This window comes from Urocampus carinirostris, chromosome 13, assembly GCF_059441175.1.
Source record: "Urocampus carinirostris isolate Australia breed hairy pipefish chromosome 13, RoL_Ucar_1.0, whole genome shotgun sequence".
Taxonomy (NCBI): domain Eukaryota; kingdom Metazoa; phylum Chordata; class Actinopteri; order Syngnathiformes; family Syngnathidae; genus Urocampus; species Urocampus carinirostris.
In genome coordinates, this window is record NC_142361.1 from 28,655,978 (window position 1) to 28,674,167 (window position 18,190).

Sequence of the window (18,190 nt, forward strand, 5' to 3'; positions counted from 1 at the left end):
AATACATACAAAATGGTTATTTTTAAATTTCTTTATCATTTGACTTCTCAGTTTTGAGATAAACTTTTTCAAATTTGCTGAGTTTTCACTATATGTCATGAAAATTATTACTACAATCCATATTTATCGTACTACTGTGCTAAGCTTCTGCAGATGCAGATTGAGGCACGCAAGTCTCTTGCCTCACGGCAGAGGGCGACAATGATACTAAGGATTTTGATTTGGCGCATCCCTCAACCCCAAACAATAGAATTACTGATAGTATTAGACAGCTAATAGCAACTTTTCTGGACTATAAGACGCAACTCAAAACCCAAAATGCACTGTATGCCGGAAATACTTCAAATGAAATTGGAAATAATCATTTTAATGAAATTCTCCTACATACAGTAACCATTTATGAACAAATCAAGTTAATTTAGGTGTAAAAAAACTCCTAATATTTATGTTCTATAAAATAAACATTTGCTATTTTTCGATGTCTGTTTTATGCAACCCCAGCTCTTACTGTAGTTTTATAAAACGCCCACAGATTAATATTTTGAGTGTGAACCTTGTAGTCCTGAAAATAGTTGTTATAATTATTTAAAGGGAGCAGTGCATAACTTTCATTTATAAGTTAAGACAATCAAACGTGTATTTTTCCTATGGTACAGTTTATATATTGATAAGAAATCTCTACCAATCAAATAAGATGTAGAGTTAGGTTCATTTTTTGTAAATCTGACTGCTTCACCTCCTGACCCAAATTTAACCCGACGTCATTGATTTGTAACAGGGGTCTCAAACTCTCAGCTTTTGAGGACCCTGCCTTAATATAAAAGTTAAAAGGACAGTCTCTATTATTTTCCCACTAGATGTCGCTGTATTCTGTCGTGCTACCGAAAACGACAGAAGAACATCAAATACAGAGACTCAAAGTGACCAAAATGCACTGTATTACTTTTGAAAACAAGGAATAAGAATAGAAAAAAACGGAATTTAAAAGAAAAGCAAAAAAGAACGAAAACGAAGAATAGAAACATGTTTATTTTCTTTATTTTTTTCCCTTTTACTTTTTTTGCCTCGTTTTCTTCTTTCTTCTTCCCTATTTTAAATTTATTTTTAAAAGTATCTATATATCTATAGCTAAGTATCTGTTTTTGAGAAAGCCTGGGTAAAAGGTGCTTTTTGCTCACTTTCAGTCCCTGTAGTTTGCATTCTTCCTCGGACTAATTTTTGTCGCACTACACATTACAGTGACATCTAGTGGACAAACAGAAAACACTGTTCCTTCCAGAACAGTGGAATTTTATTTTTAGCGATGTTTTTTGTAAACCCCATTTGGCCGAACCTCACCCGGATCCTGGCTCCAGTGTCTCTATTATAATGTATAAGCATTAATTCCACTATTTTGCTGCCAGCAGAGGGCAGCATAATATATAACATTCTTGGTACTGAATGGCTGGTTTTCTTACTCCTTATCCTTATTATGTAAATTATTTTTTTACCTAACGTAACATCGAATTATTACAGATAACATGTTTTATTTTTATTCTTTTTATTGAAAAAAAACCGAGAGAAACCCAAATAAGCACTAGGAATAAAACTTCTGTGAGCCAGTCATGCTATCACTTATCCCCAAGACCGGCCCAAGCCTTCATGGGGCCCTAAGCAAAATTAGATTTGGGGCCCCCTATCACTTGATAATTTGAAAACCTACTAGAACTCATTCCATGTTCTTCTCCAGCGGTGGGCAACTATTTGGAGCATGTGACATATTATACTACTTTTTAAATAGATTAGTTTCATCGAATTGGTTTTGAAACGACCACAATCAGTGCAAAATAGTATATCAGGTCCCTGTTTGTTCAGTTTTGAAGTATTACTTTTTTTTAGTACGTCTGAAGTCAGATTTTTATAGAGGTTTTGTAGTTCTTTGTAGTGTTACTGTAGTTTTATTTTTGTAGTATTCCTGAAGTAATTTTTTATGTTGTCAGAACCCGATCAGGCGGTGGACCCAGACGCGGAATGTTTTCACACAAGCTTTATTTTACGAGAACGGGGCAGTCATGCGCGGGAACACAAACGCCTGTGATTCGGCGATCGCTGGGCAGAATAGATTGAAACCGGACAGGACAGACGGGATCGATACCAGATACAGGATACACGAGCAGATACCGGACAGGGCGCGACAGGTGGGATCAATACTGGATACTGGAGCAAGATACTGGATACCGGACAGGACGGGGTCGACACAGGAGCATGATACTGGACAGGGCAGGAAAGACGGAATCACTACCGGATACAAGAGCAAGATACCGGACAGGACGAGACAGGCAGGATCGATACTGGAGTATTTCCATAGTAGTATTTTTAATATTTCTGTAGTGCTTTTGTTGTATTTCGGAAGTAGATTTTTTTTTTGTTTAATATCCGTAGTATTTTCGTCGTATTATTACAGTAATCTAATGATTACAGTATTTTTGTAGTACACTATTACTGTAGTATTATTATTATTTTTTGTACTATCTCTGTTGTATTTTGTTATATTTCTGTATAAAAATATTTTTTGTACTGTATATATATATGACGTATTTCTGCAGTATTTTTGTAGTACAGTGTTACTGTGTTTTTATTTTTGTCGTATTTTTATGATATTTCTATCTGAGAATTTTTGTAGCATCGCTATTGGTGTTAATTTGCAGTATTTCTTTTGTAAACCTCTTGCAGTAGTATTTTTGTAGTAGTATTTATTTAGTAGCTCAGGAGAGCGTCTTGGGATCAAGAGATCGAAGGTTCAATTCCTGGCTCCTCCATGTTATATGTCGAAGTGTCCTTGGGCAAGACACTGAATCCCTAATGCCCCATATAAGCAGGTAGGCACCTTGCATGGCTGACTCCCTATTGGTGTGTGTGTGTGAATGGGTAAGTGTGAAGCACATTGTAAAGCACTTTGGGAGGTCTTTATTGACTTGAAAAGCACTATATAAATGCAGACTATTTACATTATAGTATGTTTATATGTTTTTAGTATTTCAATAGAAGTATAATTGATGTATTTCTTAAGCAGTATTTTAGTAGTATTTTTGTAGTATTTCCATCCTAGTATTTTTGTCATGTTTCTTTAGTATTTTTGTAATATAACTGTAGTTGTATTCTGGAGTAAATAATTTTGTAGTAGTATTTTGTAATATAGTATTACTGTAGTAGTATTTTTGTAGTAATTCTATACTATTTTTTATTTTTAGAATGAAAGCAAAATAATATATGAGGTCCCAGTTTTTAATCACTATATTCGATATTTAGTTTTGTAGTTATTGTGTAGTATTTTTGTACACTGAATAAAGTATCTATCTATCTATCTAGTATTTTTGTTGTATTTCTGTAGAAGTGGACACACAAAGTGACAATGGAGACAATTTTGGCATCTAAAAAGTTAAGCACTCTTGGGGGCCTCCTAGTGGTTGCGGGGCCCTAAGCAGCCGCTTAACTCGCTATTGGGCACAACACCGGCTCTGTTTGTCCCACATCTTCCCAATTAATCTTATAATTAAAAACGACCATGTAAGTAAACCAGTGCATCGTTGGTTTTGTGTTTGGTTGCACCCTATCGAGTCCTGTTAGCCTCACTTAAAATGCTGTCGATCACACTTTGTAGTGTATTCGATTGGCTACAGTAAAATCAATAATCACGTGCAGGGAGAGGAAGTTCGTAGCGTCCATAAGCTGATTCGGTCATGTTGAACAAATCCATCATGTCTGGGTGAAGCCATTTCTTCCATTTTTCTTCTCTGAAATTGGGACAACGTAGTCATTTCTGCCATGCTGAGATAATCAACTATAATTGTAATCAAGATGTGACACTATACCATCAGTTTGCAAGGAGTTGGTTCCACTACTGAGATCACGTTTTCTTATTATCATCGGTGGCTGCCCATCTGTTGCAGGTATCAAAATGTAATTTACCCTTAATTACAAAAAAAGATGACGCCTACTTGCTTAATTCAATATATTATCTGATCCCTAAAGAATTACATACTATGCAATCATGTAGGCATGATATCCATAGACACGGGTTATGTTAAGTAAAATTTAAGATAAAGCGTAGAACAGGGGTCATTAACGTGATGCCGTCAGGCACCATGGACCCCCCTAGGAACACTTGAGGTCTGAAAATAGCTAACCATTGATGGGTCATTATAAATTTCTGGGAAATTTGATTTCTAACTGGCATAATGGTCGACATGATCAGTGTCTAAACACATTATCAAGTAGTTCTAATATTGGCTCACCATTTATATGTGTTAATCAATCATTGGCCTTATACATGGCTGATGTTTTAGTAGTTGCCTGAGCCTATTTTTACCCTAATGTCATGATTACTGATGTGACTCACCTTTGCCCGCTCATTTGGTGCCAACCGCCGCGGGTTCTGATTGGCTCCCTGTCACTAGGTAAACCGAGTCCTGTCAATCCCCTGTTGTCATTCCGTCTGTGAACCTCAGTGTATACTAGGCAAGCCTTTTTCGACCCTGACTCCCACCTGTCCCGTTTTTGCTCCCGTCTGTCTCCGGCTACGACCCGTTTTGATCCTGACCACGTCTGCTCTACCGTCCCGGCTTCCGACCTCTTTTGTCCCCGACTATGTCTACATTCCCGTTCTGGCTTACGACTCGTTTCCGACCCCAACCCCGCTTTGCTCTCCCAGTCCCGGCTACCGACCCGTTTTTCCGTCCCTGACACCGCCATCGCTCGCTACGGAAGATCCACTTCCGTGTTCGGATCACAATCCGGGTACGAGAACGACTTGCCTCTCGCGTCCAGCAAACATCGGATCGTGGGCGCAGCCCTTCCTCTTTCCTTCAATAAAACTTGTGAGAAACTTAACGCAATTGGGTCCTGTTTCTGTTCTGGCCCTGACACTAATGCTAGCAATTACAAAATGGTATTAGCATCAGTATAACATAGAAGTCAAGTCAAGTCATGTTTATTTGTATAGCGTCAGTTACTAACTGTTAAGGGCCTCATTCAATGCCTTTTAATGAAGAGCGAGCTACCTGCAAATGCTAGCAATGCCTTACACCAGCTGTTAACTGCTAAATGCCACAGCCGATGTTTTTAAATTAAAGGCAGCTAGCTGCAAGTTATTGCAGTCTCATTTGAATTTATAACATTAGTGGCTAGTAGCACCAGCCCTTAATTGCTAATGGACACATCTAATGCTTTTAAATACGAAAAGAACTAGCCAATAATGCTACCAATCCATTTCACAACTCTATAATCAGTGTTTAAGAGTGCCTGCACCTGACACATTAAATGCTTTTCAATGCAAAGAGAGCTAGCCAACCATGCGATCAGTCCATTTTTCGATTCTGAACATTAACAGCGAGCAGAACCAGCACCTTAATGCTAACCGAAAGATCAAATGATTTTCCATACAAAGCGAGCTAGCAGCTAATTCTTGCAGTCCATTCCTAGATTCTAACATTAAAGGGACAGTGTGCAATACTTGGTGCCTCCTAGTGGTGCAAAAAAACCTTTATTCAGTAAAAAAACAACAACATTGATTTGAATATTAAGCAAAAATACATGAACCATCACACCATGATTAATTTTTATAAATATTATAGGTCGAAAAATGAGTATTTCTTTTACATAGTGGAATCCATACCTAAGGTTGCGACCATGTTTGTTGGACTACTTGGTGCTCCGCTGTGCTTCTTGGCTTTGGTTTTCGTTCACATTAGACAATACAGTGCCATCTTGTGGTCAATTATTGCACACTACGGCTTTAAAGTCTTGCAGATCCAGAGTATACCTGCTTAAGGTCACATCATCACAAAGAGAGACATCAAATAATACTAGCATTCTCTTCTGCGAGTCAACATCAGTGGCCAGAAGCATCAGCACCTAAATGCAAACAGCCACATCCATCAATTTTCTGCGCCACTCATCCTCACTAGGTTTGCAGGGGTGTTGGAGGCCATCCCAGCTATCTTCGGGCAGTGGGCAGGGGACACCCGGAACTGGTTGATAGCCAGTCGCAGGTCACACAGAGACGAACAACTCCCTCAGTCAGTCACACCTAGGGACAATTTGGATCGGCCAATTAACCTGACGAGCATGTTTTCGGAATCTGGGAGGAAACCGGAATGCCCGGAGGAAACCCACGCAGGCATAGGGAGAAATTGAAAGTTACGGCAGTGTTAGCTGGAGTTAAACCCTGGACCTACGCACCAGGGGGCTCCGCACGAACCATCCAGCTGCTTTTTAATACGAAATGATCTAGCAGCTAATGCTAGCTGTCTCTCATGTGACCCATATGTTAGGTGCTAGCTCCTGTATGGCTAGCATTAGCATTTAGATTTTTAAAGACAACTAAGATCTTTTTCAACGCCTAACCTCACAGTCTGTGCCTACAGCAGTACCACTGTTTTTTTGTTACCGGTAGTCGAATGGAACTTAATATTGAAAAGTATCTTATAAGTGGAATGCAGATTTTTACTCAAAGGCCTCACCTATCTGATGAAAGAGCTCCGATCATAGGGCCTAAAATTTACATGTAAATGCAACACCAGCAGGGTGTTTATACACTGTGAAAGGCATGCATCTGTTTTCTGTATCCTCAGAAAAAAGACTCCAGACACAAGTGCCACATCTGCGTCTGCAGTGGAGACGCTTTGATTTGAGAGAATCCGTATGAATTTTTCATCTAAAAGAGGCAAGCAGGCTGTGTGTGGAGCCAACATGGCCGACTAAAGCGAGGGAGGCTGGTTAGGAAGGGAATTGGAGATGTCACAATGAGATTCAGTGCATGCATGAATAAGGTCATGCTTTGAGAGAGGTAAACGCCCGCAGACGGATGCCTCTTCTTCGAGCGGACGGCATCAATCATATTTATGTTGCATTTCATAAAATCTAATATCCTACGTCTGCCCTCATGTAGTTTTTAGGAGCATACACAAACACACATGGGGAAATCATTTGCAGTGTTGCAGCCTAAATGGAGAAGGAACACGGTGCATACGCCCGTGGCTACGGCAACATCATTATGTAAGCATGAATCTTTGTTCTGAGCACGTTTTAATACTCAAATTTTGAATTGCGGTGATCAAATATTTATGTACGATTATGAAACCTCATAAAATACACTAGCTGAATTGTGAACCTGGGTGACATCCCTATTGTCAGAGGGTGCAATTACTATTTAATTACTTTATTATAGTTTAGAAAACAAAAAATTAAATGTTCTTTGCATGCGTTATGTCACAGTTGCCATGGCGTCCAATTGGCGCAAGCTGCGGCTCGTTGACAGATTGCCTTCCCTTCTGTTTAAGCTCAGTACTCTCACTCAGACTTCTGTCTTTCTTCTTTTGCCCAGCGATTGCTGAATCACTGGCATTTTGTGTTAACTTGCATGACTGCCCCATTTCCCATAAAATAAAAGCATGTGTGAGAAACGTCATGCATTTAGGTTCTCCTCCTGTTCCGGTTCTTGACATATTTTTCTTTTTTCTTTTTGAAAATTGAGTTTGTCTTGTATTCATCTGTCTTGCATGCAGCTGAATTATCTTTTCAGATTAGTTTTTGAATTCAATATTTATTAAATCAATTGTAATTCCAAATAAATCATACGAACATATATGTGTAATATTCAGTCATCATGACTTCTTATTGTTTATGTTATACAGTTTTAAGTAATTGTAATCAACATTTGTTAATCATTGCTAACACTTAGAAAATGTATACTTTCTCCAGCCAGTAAAGGGCACTTTTGTTACATTTTTTTCAACTTGATCCCCTCAACTGTTTGATAGAGCAGATCACCACTAGCTAGCGCTTTGCTCATTAGCAAATGCAATATTGGTGGCTTGACTTTTGTTTTAAGGTTCTGTTGGTATTATACAAACTCATGCATGGACTTGCTCCCTCATATCTTCCAGATTTTATTCCCCCCCTATGTTCCAGTCCGGAGCTTTCGCTCTTAAATTGCTGGTCTATGAATGATCCCAAGAGCCAAGAAGAGATTTGCAGGCTCGAGAGCGTTCTACATACTGTTGACAACAGCTGTGTATTATTTGTTATTGCAACATCTGTTGCAGTCTTTTCATCCTGAAAGGGGGATTTCCTCATGTGCAGTCCCTTCTCAAGGTTTCTTCATTTTCCTCATGTTGAGATTTTGAGTTTTTCCTTACCCTCGTGAAAGTTTTAGATCAGGGAATGGTGTAGTCTGTAGTTTGCAATAATCTGTGGTCTGTGCAGCCCTTTGAGACTCCTTGTGATGAAGGGCAATACAAATAAACATGACTTGGCTTGACTTAATTGTAGGATTTGTTTTTCATCTACTTAACCAGCAATTAAGCATTAACATTTATTTAAAATACAAATGTAAAATTATTTGTACTTGGGTCGTTAAATACATGCAATTAAAAGTTCAGCCAATAAACAGTGAGGGTTTAAATACCAATTTTTGTTAATATATTTTACTTTACGTGTTTCAATAAATGGATCAAATTTATCTTTATACACTTTTTTTGCTATGATATTTTCGATACATTATTGATAATTTTTTTGCAAAATCTCTTTGTGTATCATGACCAGTGTTTAAGTTTCGCTGAAGCAATAACAAATAATGGTCAGATTAACTAATTTTGGCAAGTGTCTCATAGAAGATAAGCACATGCATAAAACAATATAATGATAAGTATATATAGTTTTTAGAATTTATGTTATATATTTTAGGGCAGCCCGGCGGTAAGCGCGTGTGCGGCACAGTTCTGAGGTCATGGGTTCAAATCCAGCTACCAACCTTCCTTTGCGGAGTTTGCATGTTCTCCCCGTGCTTGCGTGGGTTTCCTCCAGGCACTCCGGTTTCCTCCCACATTCCAAAAACATGCATGTCAGGTTAATTGGCTGGTCGAAATTGTCCCTAGGTGTGAATGAGCGAGCAAACTGTCTGTCCCTGTGTGCCCTGCGACTGGCTGGCAACCAGTTCAGGGTGTCCCCTGCCCACTACTGACGATAAGCGGTGCAGATAGTGGATGGATGGAATAAATATTTTATTCTTATTCGTGTTGCTGTTAAATATCATACACTATTTTTTGCATTACAGTATATTATTTGAGTGTAATGTTTGGTTACCAGCGGCACAGTGGATGGGTGGTTGGCATGCATCCCCACGGTGTGGAACTCCAGGGTTCAATTCCGTGCGGTGTTTGCATGTTCTCCCTGTTCCTGCCTGGGTTCCCTCCGGGCACTACAGTTTAAATGGCTGGTCCAAATTGTCCCTAGCTGTGAATGAACGAGTGAGTTGTCTTTCTCTGTGTGCCCTATAACTGGCTGGCAACCGGTTCAGGATGTCCCTTTCCCACTGCCCGAAGATAGGAGGGATGGGCTCCTGCACCCCTGCAACCCTAGTTTGGATAAGGGGCACAGAAAATGGATGGATGACTACCATATTCTTAGTGTGGTGCAACCAAAAGTCTTTCTACCCCGGAGTGCCATGTTTAATCTTGTTGCATGCAATGTTTCACAACATTATTTTTTATTTATTTTATTTTATTTATTTATTTCTATATGTATTTTATTTTATTTATTATTTATTTTTTTATTTTATTTTATTTTATCATGGTTCTCCCCTTGCTTGCGTGGTTTCCTCCCACATTTCCAAAGACATGCATGTCAGGTTAATTGGCCAGTCCAAATTGTCCCTAGGGGTGAATGAGGGAGCGAGTTGTCTGTCTTTGTGTGTCCTGCGACTGGCCGGCAATCAGTTCTGGATGTCCCTGGCCCACTTCCCGGACATAGAGGGGATGGCTCCACCACCCCCGCGAACCTACGTAGGATAAGGGTGCAGATAATGGATGGATGGATGTTTATCCTGGAGTGTGATCTTGTTGTGAACAGTATACACTACGTTGTATTCAATGACAATAAAGCCAATTGTACCCTTAATTCCAATACTAATTTGATTCTATTTGATAGAATTCAGCAGCGACTAAGCCAAAAATATGTTCTGCAATACAATTCCTGTCCTACTCATTTCAACGTCATTTTTTGACGTAACGTGAGGTCACGTTTACGCCCATTGAAAAAGTGGGCGCGGTTATGTTTACCCACGCCTATATGCCCATATATGGTATAGGACTACACGTTGATTGACAGCGGACAGCAGCTGCTGAGTTACACAGACATGGCGGAGGATACAGTGGAGCAGAAGCTCGGCGGCGGAGTTCCATGACTTTTTCTCAACCTTTTCGTTTCCCCCTCCCTTCCGAGGGTGCCTTGAATGCTCCCCGAGAAGAGCGAGAGGGGGGAGAGAAATGTGTCGGCATTTGGAAACCAGGCGGAAGACGACGCCAGCACGCGAGTAAGATGGGACAATGTATCGCTGTTTAGTGCAGTCAACAGCCCCGGGCAACCAATATGGCTCCTTGTGCCTTCCCTACTACTATGCTATGAACATTGCTCTCCAGATGACGCTCCGGAGAACTCACTTAAGTTCCTCAACGTCTCGGTACTTTTGATCGGATATTCCGTCGCGTTAGTTTCGGGAAAGCGAAGGAGGAGGCGGTGGTTGAGGGGGGCTGAGACCACCGCGCGTGGCGATGGAGCCAAAGCACAAAGAGTTGCTGGAGCAATGCCACCAGAACTTGGTGGAGTCCATCACGGACGCCGACCGGGTCGTGGAGTTGCTGGTGGCGTCTGGGGCGCTCAGTCAACTCGATCGCTTCGAGCTGGATCAGAATTGTTCGTCCAGCGCAGAGAAAGTGGAGCTGCTGTTGAAGATGCTGGCGAACAAGGAGAACGACCATTTCCTGGACCTGTGCGTGGCCTTGGAGAAGGCGAACCCCGATCTACACGCTGCACTATTCGGGGCTAACAACGGCGGCGGTCGAGTGGACCACAACACCGGTAAGGGAGTGTTCTGTTGGGGTTTTTGTTTGGCCGTGAACTGGGTAGTCTTCTGCAGCGACACTGGAGTAGAGCCTAGGGATTTATTTGCTTGAAAAACATCTATGACCGGTGCCATATTGTTCAGACTGAACCATATTCAACTCTTGAGTAGTCATCGATTATGTATACATTTACAGAAAACCCCGGGATCTGACACGAATCGGGGGTGAAAGTGAATTTGCAGTATGGCGGCTAGTGTTGGGTGCATTACTGAAAAACAGTAATTCGTTATAGTTATTAGTAACTTAAATGTAAAAGTAACCCTCTCCTCCTGATTAAAAACACCCTAAAGTAGTGCGTTACTCTGGAAGTAACCACTTAGTTACAAATGACCGTATTTACTCCCATAGTAGCCGACCGCCTCAACTGCTTCAACCCTGGAGAACCCACAGGTCAAAATTTTCCAAAGAAAAAAGGCTCTGTGCTTCTCCGAGATTAAGATAGTTGCATAATAAAATAAATAAAATAAAACTTGTACACCAACCTGTGGAAGTGATGAACCATTCGCAACCCCTTGGCTTGTGGAATCTTGAAAGCTTGCAAACAAACACCTAGCCAAGACACTCCATATCCATTTTGTCTTTGGGCTTCTCATCTCATCAGCTGCACCGCTTATCCTCAGTAGGGTCGCGGGGATGCTGGAGCCCATCTCAGAAATCATCGGGCAGTGGGCAGGGGACACCCTGGACTGGTTGCCAGCCAATCGCAGGGCACACGGGGACAGACAACTCACTCGCTCAGTCACACCTAGGGACAATTTGGACCGGCCAATTCACCTGAAATGCATGTTTTTGGAATGTGGGAGGAAACCGGAGTGCCCGGAGGAAACCCACGCAAGCACGGGGAGAACATACAAACTCCGCACAGTAAGGCCGGGAGCTGGATTTGAACCCACTCAGGAGGTTCCCACGACCTCAGAACTGTGCCGCACACGCGCTAACCACTGCTCCGCCGTGCTGCCCGTCTTTGGGCTTCAAACCGTTTAAATATTTCCTTGTACCTTTTTGTCCAAGACATTTTCCTTTTTTCTTCAGGCATGGTGTATTGTAAAAATATATTTACAAATGAAAACACCAACATTCAGTGCACTTTTATAATAAATTTTATGCTCCCCATCCCCAGCCTACTATTTTCTACTGGTGACACACAACCATATAAATTGCCCCCCTCGTTTCAGTATTTTATTTTATAATTGAAAATACTTCTCAGATGGGATTATATCCATTAAGGAGAATTTCACTGTTATTATACTCTGCGCTTGAAATGGCACCACCATAACTGTTTTTAGTTATACTAAGCCTAGCCTTCTTCACAATTGCTGGCAGATTGAGGTTCGTATGTTATGTCGTGAGTGAAGGAGGAACGTTTGGCAATAAGTACACGCTGAAATTCACGATCTTCTTTTAATAAGTAGCGAATTAACGCACCATGTTGTAACAACAGTTGAGATACTTTTTTTTTTACGTGCTATAACACTCGTTACCTAGAAAATTAGTTGCATTATAGGAACTTGTCACTTAGTAAGTAACACGTTAGTCCCAACACCGGGAAATAAACATGCATACAATTAAATAGCATTAGAAAAAAGTAAAATTACATTTGATTAACCTTTGTTGTGACCTGACTTGAGCTGGTCGAGTGGAGTTAGTGGGTGGATGCAGAGGGGGAGCAGGACTTTGAAACTTACCAGCATTGTCATACCAAATGGAAGATTTTGTTGCTCAAATTGCCTTCTTATTCTTAATAACTGTCCCAATCGTCGATTGGTTACGTCCATATTCCATACCAGTGGTATGGCACCATGGTGCGCTCCAAGGACAGCTGAGGTGCCCGGATACATATCACAATGGAATCTTGCCGAATTGATTATCATTACTGGGAAACCTATTAGTTTCTTTTGCTAGTAACTTGACCTTTTTACCGGTTGATTATTGTTTTTTTTTTTTTTTTGTGTCCCTTGCGTTTTCTTACTCTTGTTTCTTGTTAATTGCATCCATCCATCCATTATCTGCACCGCTTATCCTCAGTTGGGTCGGGGGGTGCTGGAGCCCATCTCAGCCATCTCCGGGCAGTGGGCAGGGGACACCCTGAACTGGTTGCCAGCCAGTGGCAGGGCACACAGGGACAGACAATTCCCTTGCTCATTCATTTCGACTCTAATTATATTAAAATTAGAGCAAGAACCCCTGGAACAATTTTGGAACAAAAACAAGAGAGAAAAGTAAATATGAATCATCATAATAAACTATAAGGACAGGTAATTCTAATGTAACAATCTAACCTGGCAATGTGCATCCAGCAAGTGTACTGTGCCTTTAGCATTGTGCCCTGCTTAATGTAAATGTTTCTCCAATGGCTCTACCTGTGATTTACCTGAAGGTACTCTTTGTTGACATCGGCTCACTGTGTTATGCGATTCACAGCGTCAGTTTAGCAACATCATCATCAAGTTTGCCATCGGTGGCGCGCTGCGGTCACGGCACATTAGGTCGGCTCACTTGTTTCCATGACAACCGGCGCACCGCTTTACGCAAAGACGAACGAAAGTGCAATTTTGAGCGTTGACTAGATTTACCGTTAGCGCCTCCATTGATTCACGCCTTTCGTGAAAGTATATTTCCCCTGTTCTTGTGCCTCAGACAATGTAACCGTGTGCAAGCTCTCGCCCAGTTTTGCCGCTGGATTACTCGCAACCAGCATCCAGCCCCTAAGCAGGATGGGCCCAGCGAGCCAAGTTTTAAGCAGGAGATGTAGATACTCCCCACCCTGCGAGTTTTGGCATAGGGGAAGCTTTGTTTGAAACGTTTAGGTCTGCTACTGCCAATCCTTCCCCAAGCCGTAATACCTCTCACATTGATTGTTGCCGCTGCGGATTAGCCCTGATCCTGAAATACTGTTCATTTTTTAATACATCTGCCAACATTGTCCGTGATCTGACTCGTAGGCGGGTCTTGTGTTTCTGTGCGTTTTTTCCATCCCGCTTGCTATGTTCGAAGTACTTCCTCAAGGGGTTTGTCATTTTTGGACTCTGTGGTAGCTGTTTGGGACTTCCAAAGCCTCTTTTTCAACTACCTCTCATTGCATTTCTGTCAAAGATAGATAGTATTTAAAAAAGGTTGCGACCATAAAAACACCTTTTTATCAGGAAAAAACAAACATTTTCCAGAGTGAATGGGCAGGTGTTCTATCCATTTGGTAATGTAGAATTGGCGACTTTCAGTTGAAATAGCTTTAAAAGTTAGACTCTGGCTTTTTGTACCTTGATTCCCCCTGGTTGCTATGCCCCTTTAATTGCTCATCGCCATCATTTCTTTTGTCTGCGAAATTTGGTACTATGATCGATCGCTCTTGTTATTGCTCTATGAACGTTAAAGAATATGTCCTGCGTCATCTTGCTTTGTTTTGTTTGATTTAGTTTGTGTAAATTAATAAAGGACCTTTATTGTCATATTACAATAGTATAATACTTGTTGTCTGTCTCTGTGTGCCCTGCGACCAGTTCAGGGCGCCCCTGCCCACTGCCCAAAGACAGCTGGGATGGGCTCCAGCACCCCCGTGACCCTACTCAGGATAAGTGGTGCAGATAATGGATAGAGGGATAATACAATTGAGGGGCTCTTCCTTTTAGTGCAAATAATACAAATTTAAAAACGTGACAATGTGCAAATGGATGAAGAACATTAAACAATATTTTAATGTCTAGTGAATTTGTGCATATTTATAACCCTATAAAAGTTGTGCTCATGGACGCTGTAGATGCGAGTTTAGGGGGTTGATGGTTCTTGGGAAGAAGCTGTCCCAACATATTCTGTGTTTTCTTGCCTTGTTTTTTGTTAATTTATGATTAAAAAGTCTATTGTACTTGCATTATATCGAATGGTCCCTTAATTATGGCACTTTTGTTCTCTTCACACGAGGGAATGTTTCTTGATTGATCTTCTTTTCATGTTTGGTTCTGATAGACTTGCTTGGTATCAAAACATTATGTACTGTAATGCACATTTTTTTTAAAGTAGAGAACTGTTTCAGTACACATTGTACACGTATTTTACCGGTATTATCGCTTTACGATGGTTGTTACAGGATTTGAACCTTGGTCTTGTTGGTGAGCCCGCGTCTAACCACTGGTCCCTATTGATGTAGATGATATCTGTAAAGGCATTGCGTTTTATTTCATAATCCCACTATCTTTACTCACGTTACCAGAGATAAATGTTAATTCTTTTGCGCATTTTACATGTTAGAATGACTATACCTTTGTCTCTGTTAAGAATAGAATGGAATAATATAGGTTATTGTCATTGTACATTGTGAAATGCTCAACGGAAATAACATTCGTCTCTGGTACCCTGAAAATAGTGTGTTAATATGATAAAATCGACTGCCTTTTTATATGGCTTTTCAGTGGTTCAATGGTTGGAATTCGGTGCTATCACCGCTGCGACCTGGGTTGATTCCTGTTGTATCAAACTGGAAGGTTTGAGCTGAAAAAAAGCTAAATTAATTTAAATACCGAAATGTTATTAAAAACGTGCGCGTGTACACAAATAAATACGGTAGAGTTTCTTGCACCTTTTGTATAAATGTAAGTAAAAAAAAATGTAAGTAAAAGGTTTTAGGTCGGTGCCTTTGGCATATCCCTTAAGGCATAATGATGTACTTGAGTGCATTGACCTGCTGTGTACAAGGAGCGAGAGTGTTCATACTGTGTCTCAGGCTGGTGTTATTCGAGAGGATTAAGCTGTTTTCCTCCGTGGCTGAAGTAAACTGTCGTTGTAAGACACGCTATTATCACGCCTTTGCAGTCCTCCTCTTCTGCCGCCATGCACTCTTTAGCCATCAGTTTTCTGACTCGAGTGTAGTTTTTTTTCCCCCAATGTTATTGTCATTATCTTTGCTGTAGCTATTCGGTTGATGCGATTACCGCCTTTTAAGCGCACTTGAGAAGCAGAGAGCAAAGACAAAGCCTGTGGGCACTCTTGGCGTATATCGGAACGCGGCTTTCTTGCAGCTTTGCATCGTCGTCAGTTCAGCTACGCGGGCGTGAAGCGAGCAAAGAGTAAATGAGTGTGTGATGAATCTCGTTGATAACGACCTGCTCTCTGCTTGTCAGGCTAACATGATGCGAGGTTATCTTTGCCGGATGAGTCTGCATGTATGCACATGCTTGCACTGCTCAAGGTAACGTGGTCTCACTCCACTCTAGATGCTTGATAGCCTTTATTTGTTAGTAAGGACAATTTCAAGCATCTATAAACCAAGAAAGGCTATTAGGATGTACAGTACAGTAGACCCTAATCAAAATTTAACCCCGCCTAATGACATTTTCACTTCATAGAGTAGAATTGGGGCTGACTAGAGGTAAGATCTTGAGCCCGGACCTGAAATTCAGGTCGGGTTCGGGTTTAAAATGTCAATCATTGAGTCAGGCCGGGCTTTTTCTCTGCGGCTGATATGCACAGCATGCACTTACTTTTACTCAAATAATTATTTAGATGATTGCTCTTTACTTCTACTTAAGTAATATTTTTCTGGGGTAACAGTACTTTCACTTGAGTAACACACTTCGGCACTGCAGTTCAGCATTGAAGTTATATTATTCACATCACTCTATCGTAAAGAACATGCTCACCAAACTATCAGTTTAACTCCAAATCACTATATCTAAAGACATTTTTATCATCTGTTTCACGGTAATAAATGCGCTACTTTCTCTTTCTACCTCTATGTCTTTTACGTAGGACGTTATTTACACTTCTCGCCATAGCTTACAAACTTTACACACTTTCTTTCTGCTTTTCGGCTTACCACTATATATTCACTATTCGCATCTTGTAATCTGCAGAATATGATTTTTTTCGGTGCCATGTCGTTTAGTTTAATTTCTCCGCACTTCGGCGATGAAGTGTTCATTTTGGCACTGCATTTCAAATTGCTCACTTGATTTGAGGGACTCGGCCCGAAGTAAACCGGATGTACGCATTGCGGCCCCCAGACTAACATTTCGGTGCCGAAGTAAAGCTTCAGGTCTACTTAGGCACTGAAGTAAAGCTTCGGGTCTACTTAGGCACTGAAGTAAAGCTTCGGGTCTACTTAGGCACTGAAGTAAAGCTTCGGGTCTACTTAGGCACTGAAGTAAAGCTTCGGGTCTACTTAGGCACTGAAGTAAAGCTTCGGGTCTACTTAGGCACTGAAGTAAAGCTTCGGGTCTACTTAGGCACTGAAGTAAAGCTTCGGGTCTACTTAGGCACTGAAGTAAAGCTTCAGGTTTTCTTTGGGCAGGGTCCCTCAACAGAAATCCATACATACACGTGTGTCCATTTTTTTAGGGACAGGCAAATAAATAATATATTAAAATCAAGTAAACATTTTTTATCCCTGTACACCACGAACAGGCTCATTAGCAGCAGTAGAATAGTCAATAAAACAGACATGTGCATTTAGTAAGGTACATTCAGCGGTCAACTGCAAAGTCAAAAGAATGTTTTCTCTACTTTACAATGTCTGCCATCCAAAAAATATTGGCTTGAATGTTACTTGAATCTTACAGAGTTGTCCAGGGTGCTTTCTTGTTAAATGTCCATGCATCACTAATACTCAAGGTCTGATTTTTCAAATTTTGCAAGTTGTGTATCTATTCACCATATCCTGGCTAAAATGTGTTTAGACTTTAGAAGTTCTGGTACGTGTACTTGATGTTGACGCCTTCATTTCGTTACCCTCTGAAGACTGAGAAGGTATTGCGCATGAGCAGAGATTACAATCATGTAAGATGCCTCACTCTGTTTTAAAAAAACGTCTCTGGCAGCAATGGTCAACAAAAGGATTCATTGTTGACAACGTCGATTAATCATTCCAGCCCTAAGTGGAATGTGATGTTTTCGACCTCTCATTATGACATTTTCCCCACTACATGATATCAAAAACAAAAAGTATTTTGCTTCTCCCAAAACAAAGTTTGCAGTAATTGTGCGGATGAATAGTTACATCTCTAAAAGGCCTGTCTATCTGTCCATGTCTTATAAAATGCTGGTCTGCTATCGGTTTGCGTCACGGCATTAGGAAATTGCTGATATACTATTGGCTGACCAGCCTCCACAATGCTTTTTTTTCTTCATTCATTTCAGAATCTCGTATCCCGGGGGTCTCCTGTAGTGGTTAGCATGGTTGCATTGCAGACAGAAGAGTTTGGTTTAAGTCTGCTTGATTCTCTTGTGATTATTATTGTTTTTTTATTTTTAATGGACTTTTG

General features: G+C 40.8%; 1 protein-coding gene across 5 annotated transcripts in view; it reads left to right on the plus strand.

The window, feature by feature from the left end:
- Positions 1-10,182: 10,182 nt before the first annotated feature.
- Positions 10,183-18,190, plus strand: part of LOC148354262 (disks large homolog 5-like) — a 49,981-nt gene continuing 41,973 nt past the window's right edge. For all 5 annotated transcript variants that reach the window (XM_088350760.1, XM_088350765.1, XM_088350762.1 and 2 more), the window contains exon 1: positions 10,183-10,896. In XM_088350760.1, the coding sequence (XP_088206886.1) occupies positions 10,590-10,896 (307 nt within the window). In that variant the 5' untranslated portion in view covers positions 10,183-10,589. The remainder of the gene's footprint in view (positions 10,897-18,190) is intronic.